The 12,305-nt window shown below is 44.2% G+C and overlaps 1 protein-coding gene across 1 annotated transcript in view; it reads left to right on the top strand.

Annotated features, from left to right (window-relative positions):
• Positions 1–12,305, top strand: part of LOC309553122 (transient receptor potential cation channel subfamily M member 7-like) — a 184,132-nt gene that overhangs the window by 138,205 nt on the left and 33,622 nt on the right. The window contains exons 26-31 of the mRNA XM_082254018.1: positions 1,672–2,600; positions 2,776–2,819; positions 3,376–3,472; positions 6,436–6,506; positions 8,141–8,178; positions 8,272–8,297. Coding sequence (XP_082110144.1) covers positions 1,672–2,600; positions 2,776–2,819; positions 3,376–3,472; positions 6,436–6,506; positions 8,141–8,178; positions 8,272–8,297 — 1,205 coding nt within the window. The remainder of the gene's footprint in view (positions 1–1,671; positions 2,601–2,775; positions 2,820–3,375; positions 3,473–6,435; positions 6,507–8,140; positions 8,179–8,271; positions 8,298–12,305) is intronic.

Raw genomic sequence — 12,305 nt, 5'->3', positions numbered from 1 at the left:
TTTATATTCAAAAGTCCTGCTGAGGCAGAGCAAGCATAAAATAAAAGTGAACGCAAAGTATAATGCATACAGTATCAGGATCCCCCCTGCTGTCCTAACCATCTACTTAGGAGAAATATAGCCTTGCAGCCTTTATTGTATCTGTTCTGTACAGGGCCGGTGCTTCCACTAGGCAAACTAGGCAGCCGCCTAGGGCGCATTGCCACCTAGGGGTGCAGCCAGGAGTCGGCACTCTCTCTCCATCATGAATGATTATTGTGAGCTGAGGGGAGAGGTGGCGGTAGGGGAGGAAGGAGGGACAGAGAAAGATGCCAGGTGTCTTGGGCAGTGGCGGAACTATCAGGCCCTGGCTTTCCACCACTGTTGGAGGGGCCCCAAGAGGCAGGAATGGAGCCCACCAGAGTGCTGCCTGCATGATGATCCTGTTCAGCTGGAGCTGAATGGCCTTAACCCCAGGCAGGAAGTGACTCTCTGCACTGAGCTGGTAGGCAGCTGTTCATTTCCCTGGGTTGGTATTAAGCAGGGAGCGGAGGAGAGCTGAACCTGAGCTGGAGCTCGGCGCTGGAGGGCGAAACCTTTACTGGGGCAGAAGCGACGAGGCACAGGAATGGTCTGAGGAGGTTGGTTATGAAGGACATGCGGAGCTCTCTGACTGCTGCTTTTCCCTCCACCAGGAGCTGGTTAGAGCTGTGGTGAGCACTGTGGTCCAGGAGAGGAGCATCTTGGGAGAAGGAATCAGCAGGATAACTGTGAAGGAGGGCAGAGTGGGGGCAACTCTTTTCATACCGCCCAGTTAGTGTCCCCAGAACAGGGGATAGGGGTCCCTGGGTGTTACATGGAGCATCCCTGGTATGAAAGGGAATCGGGGTCACCAGGTGTGCCATGGGGAATCAGAGTCACCAGGTGTGACATGGAGGATAGGGGTCACTGGGTGTAACAGGAGTTCGGGGTCACCAGGTGTGCCATGAGGAATTGGGGTCCCTGGGTGTGCCATGGGGGATTGGGGTCCCCAAGTGTGACACGGATGAACATCAGGGTCCCCAGGTGTGACATGGAGGAACATCAGGGTCCCCAACTGTGACATGGAAAAACATCAGGGTCTGACATAGAGGAACATTGGGGTCAGTGAGTATGACAGCATGACATGGAGGAACACGGGGATCCCTGGGTGTGACATGGAGGAACATCAGGGTCAGTGGGTATGACAGCATGACATGGAGGAATATTGGGGTCCAAGGGTGTGACATGGAAAAACATCAAAGTCCCTGGGTGTGACACGGAGGGACATTAGGGTCCCCGAGTGTGACATGGAGGAATATGTGGGGGGGTCACTGGGTATGAAAGCATAACATGGAGGAACCATCGGATCAGGGTCACTGGGTATGACATAGAGAAGTTTTTAACCCCTTCCCTTTTTTTTTTGGGGGGGGGGCGCAAGTAGCTGGTCTTGCCTAGGGCGTAAAATAGTCTGGCACCGGCCCTGGTTCTGTACTTATAGACATGTGCTAACCACATCTTCCAATTGGCAAAAAAATATTATCTGACTAGTGGAAAGTTAAAAAAAATAAAGACTATTTCCTTCTGGTTGCTGTGCAAAGATATGTATACTATAGACTTTTTTTTCTGTTTGTATTTTGCAAAATTATATCACTTTATTTTTTTACTTTCTAGAGTGGAAGATATGCTTGGGGATGTGAAAGATGTCAGAGACCATGTTGGTTTCATTAAACAGTTGCTTCATCATTTAGATGATCACATTGGACACCTACAAGATCTTTCAGGACTCACTTTGGATTCCATGAAAACCTTGACAGCGCAGAAAGCCTTGGAATTTAATAGAAGCCACAGTATTATGTCCAGTGATATTAGCCGATCACAGCAGACCACTGATGATGGACTTGGACATTCTGTCATGTGGCGAAAAAGCAGAAGTGATCAAGTATGGAGTCCTTCCCTTTCACAGCCTGGTTTGGATACAATTATCCAACCTAAAGCTTCAATCTCATTGCGAAAGGTCAATATTTCAGATACTGGTCCTATAGATAGTTCTTTGTTTCACTCGTCTGATTGCCATAACGAGAGATGTGATGACCTGGAATTCCAGAAAGAAGCTTTGAGTGAACATAAAGTAGGATACTCACAGCCTAAATCTTTAAAAAGACATCACTCAATTGTAGCAATGATACACAGTCCCCAAACACTTCCACAGTTACAGGTCATCCCAAAGCTTAATGACTCTCTTCAGTCTAAAAATGTCCAATTGCACACTTTTTCGGCATTTACAGATTCTGCCTGTTCTGTTGATCAAAGTAATGCTCAAAAGAAAGAAGGAATTGTAAATTTGGCATTTATTGATGACAGGGATAATGCTATCCACAAGCATGATGTTGACCATGTGGATTCAGATTTCAAAAAATCAGATGAAGAATCAACTAAGAAAGGTGGTCAGCTATCCCCAGGAACATCCCCCACTAGTAGTGATTGTCGCGTTGGCAACATTCATGAAAGTACAGTTAAAACAAGCAAATTGGAACAGTTGTCTAACAGCAGTGCCATTACTGAGATGTTTCAGAAACTGTGGACAAAATCGAAACGTTCAGGTAATGTTATATTACTATTTTATAAAGGTTACTGGTTTTTCTATACTTACATTTTATCTAAATGAATTAACAACTAGAAACAATGATAAAATAGATTTTATTTTAGACATTGACACTTGCCATGTGTGACAATTACAGATTGCTCTCATTATAATAAATATGCTTCATTATTCAGGATTCAAGCTGTGCAAAACAAAGCAGTTGTCAGAGGATACGGAGGTAAACCTTTTTTTTAATAGTTTTGGGAAGAGGGAACCTCTGTTGGCTTTTTGCTGCTGTATACATTTTCCTGTCCCAGTGATGACCGTTGCATTCCCTTGGAGTCACAGACTGCAATAAAAAATTGGCAAATTCTAACTTTTCCTCACTATATCCAACACCACAAAGAAAAATTATATCGGAAGCTGGGCTATGATAAAAATATATGAATTTTAATATGATGTACATTTATGATTGGACATGTTTTTATCCAGTGTATTGACACACTTATCCAGCACCCTAACCATAATTGTTTTCACAATATGAGAACAATATAAAAGGATTGTGGTCTGTTTATCTACATTTTTACACAAGATCCACAGGATCCAAGATCAACCAGGATTCACACATTTGCAATGGAATCCATTTACAAAAATATGTGAATTATTTGTAAAGCCCTTATAATTAGATCCTTAAACTTAACCTGTAACTGTCCTGTTTGATAACATTTGGCTACTTTTTATCCAGGTAACTCCAGTATGAAAAATAACACTGCACCTTCTTATTTGATTTCTAGTCCACTTTCAGCAATAAAGATGGTCTCAGAAGAACTTCTTCCTGCACAGAACTGAATGGATTCCAATCAACTTCTCCATCTACATCAAATAGTCAGAGTAGGTCAAATTATTTGAAGATTTTTTTAAAGCCAATGTTTCTGGGCATGCTTCACACTAACAAATTTCTGTTTGTTATAGTGATAAAAAATGCCTCACTTTCACAACTGCCTGGCCTTTTATTCATATTTAGTCAGGTTGAAAAAAGGACACAAGTCCACCTGGCTCAACCAATAAAAAAACAATAAAGAAAACACAACCACACAAACCTATACCTGCAGTTAATCCAGAGGAAGGCAAAAAACCCCAGCAAAGCATGATCCAATTTGCTACAGCAGAGGAAAAAGTTCCTTACTGATCCCCCGAGAGGCAATGACATATTCCCTGGATCAACTTTACCTATAAAATATTCGTACCCAGTTATATTATGTACACCTGGGAAAGAATCCAGGCCTTTTTTTTAAAGCAATCTCCTGAGCTGGCCAGAACTACCTCTGAAGGGAGTTCACAGCTCTTACTGTAAAGAAACCTTTACACATTTGGAGATTAAATCGCTTTTCTTCTAGATTTAAAGAGTGCCCCCTTGTCCTCTGTGATGACCTTAAAGTAAATAACTCAACACCAAGTTCACTAGATGTACCCCTTATGTATTTATACATGTTGATTATATCCACCCTTAATCTCCTCTTCTCAAGAGAGAATAAAATCAGTTCCTCTAATCTTTTCTCATAGCTGAGCTCCTCCATGCCTCTTATCAGTCTGGTTGCCCTTCTCTGCACTTTTTCCAGTTCTCTGATATCCTTTTTGAGAACTGGTGCCCAAAACTGAACTGCATATTCCAGATGAGTTCTTACTAATGATTTGTACAGGGCAAAATTATATCTCTCTCTCTGGAGTCCATGCCTCTGTTAATACAAGAAAGGACTTTGCTTGCTTTGGAAACCGCAGCTTGGCATTGCATGCTATTCTTAAGCTTATGATCTACCAGAACACCCAGATCCTTCTCCGCTATGGATTCCCCCAATTCTACTACCCCCTTTATGTATGATGCATGCATTCTCTTAGCCCCCAAGTGCATAACTTCACATTTATTAACATTAAACCTCATTTGCCACATAGTTGCCAAATGAAACAGTGCATTGAAGTCAGCTTGTAAGTTGGAGACACCCTGTAAGGAAGTTATTCCACTGCATAGCTTGGTGTCATCTGCAAAGACTGAAATGGTACTTTTAATGCCAGACCCTTTACCATTTATAAAGATATTAAAAAGTAAGGGTCCCAACACCGAACCTTGGGGTACACCACTGATAACCTTAGACCATTCAGAGTAAGAATCATTAACCACTACTCTTTGAATCTATCTTTTAGCCAATTTTCTATTCATTTACAAACTGATCTTTCCAAGCCTGTAGACTTTACCTTACACATTAGCCATGTGTGGGGAACTGTGTCAAACACTTTTGCAAAATCCAAGTATACTACCTCCCCAGCCACCCCTATGTCAAAGGTTTTACTTAACCTCCTCATAAAAAGAAATCAGGTATGTTTGACAACTTCTGTCTTTCATAAATCCATGCTGTCTGTTACTTAAAACATATTTTTTTTCAGCAAGAAACTCTCCAGTATCTTCCCCAACTACAGAAGTTAAACTAACAGGTCTATAGTTACTTGGCAAAGACTTTGATCCCTTTTTAAATATACGCACTACATTGGCCCTACGCAAATCCAGTGGAACTATTCCAGTCCTTAATGAGTCCCTAAACATTAGAAACAAAGGCTTTGAAATGACAGAGCTCAATTCTTTTAGGATGTGTGGGTGGATGCCATCTGGTTCCAGGTGCTTTAACCACCTTTATTCTGTCCAAATATTTCTGGACCATATCACTTTTGAGCCATTGTGGTTCATTTGGGGCTGTGTCAATACCATTCTCATTATGGTCATCAGCTCCACCATGCTCCTTTGTATACACAGAGCTGAAGAAAGTATTTAATAAATGTGCCTTATCTTTGTCCCCAGTCACCCACTCCAGATTGTTTTGTAAAGGGCCTACATGTTCAGACCTGACCATTTTTCTATTAATATAGTTGAAGAATTTTTTGGGGTTGAACTTTGGTAGTGGGATTATGGTAAAGCCTGTTCAGGCTGGAGCCCCAATGCCTCCCCTGTTCCCATGAAAGTGGTGGCCACTGTTTAATTGGTGGACTTGATATGGGACTATGAGACCGATCAGTGGGCAGTGCCTGAGGAAGAAAGGGAATAAAATGTGACCCTTGGGGAGACGAGTGAGCAGGGGGGGGGGGGGGGGCAAAATCCAGTAATGATTGGTGGGGGGAAGGGTTGGTAGAGTGGAAAAAATGGGCAGGGCAACAGGAGATGGGCAGCATTTATGCACACAGCACCCACGGGAGTAAGGGTGAGCTTAGGTTTTGGCTAACCCTGGGTTTGAACTGAACCTGCCAGGAAGCTGTTACTCCCGCTCACTCAGCTGCAGCCAGAGCAGGGCATTTCCCTTCTCACATCTACACGTACACAAAGGGGTGGGTATGCTGTAGACATCATTGACCTAATATGGCCATGTAACCATATGAGGTCAATGTATAGCTGTTAACCGGAGGAGCCCTGGACACAGATGATTGAGTGGCAATGGGAGGGAGTGTCATATCCTGTTGTGTTTGGTCTGAATCCAAGTTTGGCCTAAACATGAGCTTATCCCTAATCAGGGGAAAGCTTAGGGGCTTTAACAGAGTCTGAGTCTGAGAGAGCTTAACTGAGACAGTGGTCGAAGTTCAACAACCTGTGATAGGGCTCCATAATGTTGTGAGCGCATCCAGACCTTATATTAATCAAAATAACATACTCTAGTTTGTGTTTTTCTATAAATACTAGTGAGTGGCTGATGTCCTAACCTGTGCTAAACAATTAAAAGCTAGAACCAGATTCCAGCTGATAATACTCCCAATGAGCCTAATAATCAGACTCGTGTTTCCTTTTCTGTTTGTTTATTATATTTTGTCTTATGCAGGTAACTTGGACAGCAAATCTATGTCTTATGAAGATCTGTATCAAATCGACTCTAAGGCAGCCTTACTGAAGGTGGGTGGATTGTAGGAAGGAATTTTGTACAATACCACAGCATAAGAACTTTAAAAGACAACTGCACCTTTGTTGTAAAAGACAATTTTGTAACAAGGTTAACATGCAATAAATTTTACCTATTTTTCATACAATCTAAGATTTTGCTATAGTCTGCTTAACTTAGGGCCGGCAATAGACAGATTTGAACCGTGTATGGGCAGGCTGAGTTACCAATTTGATCGATAGATCAACTTGGGTGCAACCAGCCAGCTGGATTTTACTTGCGATTATCGCTAGTGGCTGCTCTAAAATGTCTTGGCAAGAGGGATTTCCCTGTCAACCCTGATGGGGGAAACATACGAATGTGCAGGGAAGTAACTTGAACCGTCTATGGCCTGCCCTAGGTCTCCTTCCCGGGAGAAGACAGTGATTATTGCTAGGGGCTATAGGAATAAGTAAGTAAAGTAAGTAAAATCCGGCAGGCTGGTTGTACCCAAGTTGATCAGTCAACGAACTTGGTACATTCAGCCTGCCCACACACGGTTCGAATCTCGCCCGGTTCCTGCTGCACCATCTATAGCCAGCCTTACTCTATTGCTAAAATAACTAAAAATGTTGGCTGCTACTTTGGCTTGCCATACATTATACAATTTTCTTAAAATTTTCTGTACAATTTTCTTTAAATTTACTCTCAACTATGTAGTACAAAGGCCTGCCTAATTGGATACAATTAAAAGTGTTGTTTAGTTTTGACCTCATATTGTATGGTTTTTGGTAAATCTGACAGAAAATTGTACAAGAAAATTGAACATGTATGGCCAGCCTTACTAACAACCCAGACTCATGTGAAGTAATGATGAGTACACAGGAATTACTATACTGTCCTTTTATAGTCCCAGCATTTAAGGCAGACCAGGAAATTGATATCCCCTCTGTTTGTACCGATCTTTTCCCGAGTGTGTAATTCCAGAGATGGGTGTGTTGCTCCAAGGTTCAGGTCTGCTGAAGTAGAATGGGGAGTGCATGAATGATCTCCTCAGCATGTCCACCAATTGGCTAACGGATAGATAGAATGAATAGAAGAAGGGGTAAAGAGGGTTAGTTAGTAATGATGTAAGTGGCCTCCTTTTTAGTTAATTTTAACAACAGAATTGCCAGGTCATGGCAAAATCTTGTGTATTTGGACTAAAACAATTTTGCTGATTTAATAAATGTGCTAGACTCATTAAAAATATTGATTTTTAAAACAATGGGACCCTTGTCCTCAAATAGAACTAAATGCGTACATGTAATACTTATCCATTCTATTGCCTGCTCTAGTGACCATCGCTATATTTAAAAGAAATTGGCACCTAAAGATTCTTCAGAAATGGACAGTTCCAACATTGTTGATCTCCTAGTCCCCTCCTGTACTCACAGATTTCAACCACCAACCCCGTCATTACTAAAGGACAAAGTAGTGACACCAGAAGTGTCAGTTTCTTAAGAGCCTTCAGTTGGGGATTTCTCTTAAGTACAGTGGGATTCTATGACGCGAGTAGAAGGAAAGATATTTGCTGTCTTTGCAAGGAACATTTTTATTCAGGATTTTATTTTAATAACATTTCAGTAACTATTAGTAATATGTAATTTTTTTACACATTTTTAAACAGGAACCATATTACAGCCGATATTCGTCAGCTGCTAAGTCGTAAGTTTTTTTCATGTTTTAAAAATTATTTTATATAATGTTTACTTTTAAAAAGCATTATGTGTTTATTCAAATTCCCTTTTATCTTTTTAGGTCTCTTCAAAAAAAAACCTTTACAAGTAAGACATTTTACCAAGTGATATTTTTTTTTGCTCATACAGATTGTAATTCCTCACAGGTAGGGCATTCCTAACCCTCTTGTATTGAATTGTATTATCTCTATTTATTTGGTAAAGCCCTGTGTAAACTGTTGGCACCATCAAATTCTTTATAGCAATAATAATATTAGTTGGCATATGTCACATATAGTGAGCGGCGCAAAGTTGTCCTGAGGGCAAACGCCGTGCTTGTCCTCGCCAAATAATAATTATAAAATCTTGTCTTAGGTCAAATGCACATTGTATTGTCTATGACTCCTTTTCTCCTACAGGAGTTTAGCAGCAGAAAAAAAAAAAGTTTTTGCATGTACGTTCCCATGGTTTTATGTGCCTTCATGCTCTGGCGTTAATGTTTTCTGTTGGCCAGAACATTTTGTATTCTGGCCAATGTATTAACGTATGATGGTGGTGTAGGGGGTCAGCCCCTTGAATGACTAAACTCCATTACACTGTACTTGAGCAGGAAGCAGGAAGTTCCTGGAACGTGGTGGTGTTCGTCTCTCTATGGCTGTGCTGAGCTGAGGAAAGGGACTGCATGCTGTGCCCTTGAGAGGGCATATAGACTGTATAATCCCGGGATAGAGCAACAGGATCTTGCCAGAGGAGACAGAGCTGAACTGTGATACTACGGACAGCAGCTGAGAACCAGAGAAAGAGAGGAGAGAACATCCCAGAGCACCTCAAGCAAGTTAACAGAGCAAGGGGCCAGACTGCAGTGACCTCTAAGTGACAGAACAAGATAAACTACCTGCAAAGAAACCCAGACCAGTGCATAAGAGACTGCAGCTACAGACAGCAAGGGACAGATCCAGAGACCTGACTACATCCACCATCACAGAGACTGAGATAAAGCAGCTGTACCTACAGAACTGTGAGTGTGCACCGGTGCTAACCTGTGGCAGGGCATAGAGCAGGTTTCTGTAGACAGAGCGTTGCAGCAACGTGTCCCGGTTAGCGGGAATCAGGTAGGATCATATAGCAGAGTAGCCTGTATTCCTGTGTGTGCGTTGGCAGGAGCGCCATTTTATGTATCATGTTGCAGTTAACTTTGCTGTAAACCTATGTAATCTGTTATTACTGTGAACATCATTCTCTGGCCATTATACTCTGTTGGTTAATAAAGCCGGTATCTGTTTCAGCCTCATTGTCTGCTGTACCGTACTTGAATTCTGCATTGCGGTCCCCTACTCCTCTGACCGCTACAAGTTGCGCTGCGAGCAGGGTACAGTTACAGAGATGGAGGCAGCTGAAGGAAATGTGCATGATGCTAATGTGAGTACCTCAGGCAATGGTGGAACCCCTGCAAGGGCCCTCCCTATGGGCATGCTGTTTAACTTGCTGCCAAAATTTGATGGCAAGAACATGTCACTGTCAGACTGGGTGACAAGATTACAGAGCGCTGCAAGAATTTACAATGTCAGCCCAGAGTTACAGGTAGAAATTGCTTTGGCTGCCCTGGAGGGTGAGGCCCGAAAGAATGTGTTTCTACAATCAGAAGCCACACGCAGCACCTTGCAAGAGATTGTGCGATTTGTGGAAGAAATATACGGTGAAACAGCTAGTGCGGGCCACCTCCGGGCGAAATTCTTCTACCGGGTTCAGCAAGCAAATGAAGGGGTCTCACAATATGTGATGGCTCTACAAGAAGTATTGGCTGAGGTACAGAAAAAGTAGGCAGACGAAGTATCTGGCATGGGATCTGCCGACCGAATATTGCAGGAACAGTTTATTCTGGGACTCTTCAGCTCTCCCCTGAGACAGGTTCTGTGGGAGCGAGTCAGGGTGGACCCTACTCTGAACTTTCGGCAAATATTGGCGGAGGCTGTGGCACGCAGTAAAGAAGAAAGTTATGCCTCCGGAGTGATACGGAACCAGACCGCCACACCCTTTGGGGTTGTGGGGAAGGAAGGGGTCCTAGTTAAAGTGGTACAAGACCTGCAAAGCTCTCTGAGTGCTATGCACGAAAAATTGACACAAATGGAAAGGCGAATGGAGTCGAGCTATTCCCCTGGTGCTGCCTATCCGGCCCAACAACCGCCCTTTCAGATTGCCCCACTGGTTTTTACACCACAGCATCCTTACCCGAGTTCACCGTCACACCAAGTTCTTCAATATTTTCCAACAAGGCCAGCCAGGGCGCCTCCCGCACGCAGGCGGAGAGACTATCGTCCAGGGACACAGTGCTGGCGGTGCGGAGAAGAAGGAAACTTCGCCAGAGATTGTCAGAGTGATCTATCTAGATGCTCAGAGCCGGCGTTAAACTACCGGCCCCCGCAGTAGTGGGGCGTACTGCGGGGAAGGTGGAGAGTCAAAACACCCAGCACAGCTCTGAACACCTGGTCGCAGGGTGCCCCGTCATACAAGCTGAATTTGAAGGAATCCCAGTCAACTGGTTAGTAGATACCGGATCACAGGTGACGACCATGCCTGAGTCATACTTCAATCGTTACTTCCAAGCACTGGCTAAGCCAGAACGAGAGACATTGGTCCGAGTTACAGCTGCGAACCATCATCAAATTCCGGTCACGGGAGTCCTGTGGATGAACGTACGGCTGTGTGGACAGGAAGTGGGAAGAAAAGGCATTCTGCTGGTCCCCGAGACGTTCAAGGAGGATGTACCGGTGATAATGGGCATGAATATTCTATGAGAGTTGGATAAGATCATGTTCACTAAACGGGGACCTGGCTATTGGAAGCAAGCCACCCCACACAAACCCACACAAAAAGCTTTCCAACAGTTGATTCGGTTATGTGGGACACAGAAGAGTGTCCCAGTACACCAGTCCGTGGGAACTATCCGAGTGCCGGGAAAGGCTACCCTCAGTCTTCCTCTTGGTCGGGAGACTATACTGACACTGCCTGTGGGAACCTTCCGCAACCTTGAAGGTATGGAGGTGATCATCGAACCAGGGGGTCTAGGAGAACTAGGTCAGGATGCCCTAGTGGCCCGGACACTGGCAGTGGTCCAGAATGGACGAGTACCCATAAGAGCTGTGAATGTGGGACATCTGGAAGTCGCTTTGGCGCCTGGAATAGAACTGGCCCGTGTGTACTTACATCGGGGAGAAGTGCTAAGTCGGGAAGAAGTGACTCTAGCTCCAACAGGTAATGCTGCATGGACACTGGCAGTTACTGCCAGACCCGAAGAGGCTCCGACCCCAGAATGGAATGGGAGAACCATTGTGGACCAAATGGAGATAGATGTGAAGAATCTCGGTCCAGACCGTTTGCGGGCGGTTGAAGCCATGCTGTGGGAGAATCAGGCTGCGTTTGCCCGCCATGCCGATGACTTTGGCTGCACAGATGCTATCACACATGAGATACCGACCGGGGACGCTGCCCCAATCCGGGAGAGATATCGACAGATCCCGCCCAAGTTGTACCAGGAAGTGAAGACATTGTTGAAACAGATGATAGATTCAGGAGTGGTACGAGGTAGTCAAAGTCCTTGGGCAGCCCCAGTGGTGCTTGTCAAGAAGAAGGACGGCACTATTCGATTTTGTGTGGATTATCGGCGGTTGAATGCATGCACCACACGAGACTCATACCCTCTGCCACGCATCGAGGAGTCCCTGACAGCCCTAGGGCGGGCTAAATACTTCTCCACCCTGGATCTAGCAAGCGGGTACTGGCAAGTACCGGTGGCCGAGAAGGACCGGGCCAAGACTTCAATCATACTCCCCATGGGACTATTCGAATTTAACAGAATGCCATTCGGGCTATCCAATGCTCCGAGCACCTTCCAGCAGCTGATGGAGAAGTGTCTGGGAGACCTAAATTTTGAAGCAACCTTGATATACTTGGATGATATCATTGTATACTCCGCTACTTTTCAAGAACACCTAGACCGACTAGGACAGGTACTCAAGCGGTTGCGATCCCATGGCCTGAAGATAAAGCCAAAGAAGTGTCATCTCTTCAAGAGGAAGATAGAGTACCTAGGCCATACGGTGTCCCAAGATGGGGTGC

Source organism: Pelophylax lessonae, assembly GCF_965119305.1.
Source record: "Pelophylax lessonae genome assembly, chromosome: 4".
In the NCBI taxonomy this organism is placed as follows: Eukaryota; Metazoa; Chordata; class Amphibia; order Anura; family Ranidae; genus Pelophylax; species Pelophylax lessonae.
Note: the sequence above shows the minus strand (reverse complement) of the source record. Positions and strands in the feature narration are given on the sequence as shown.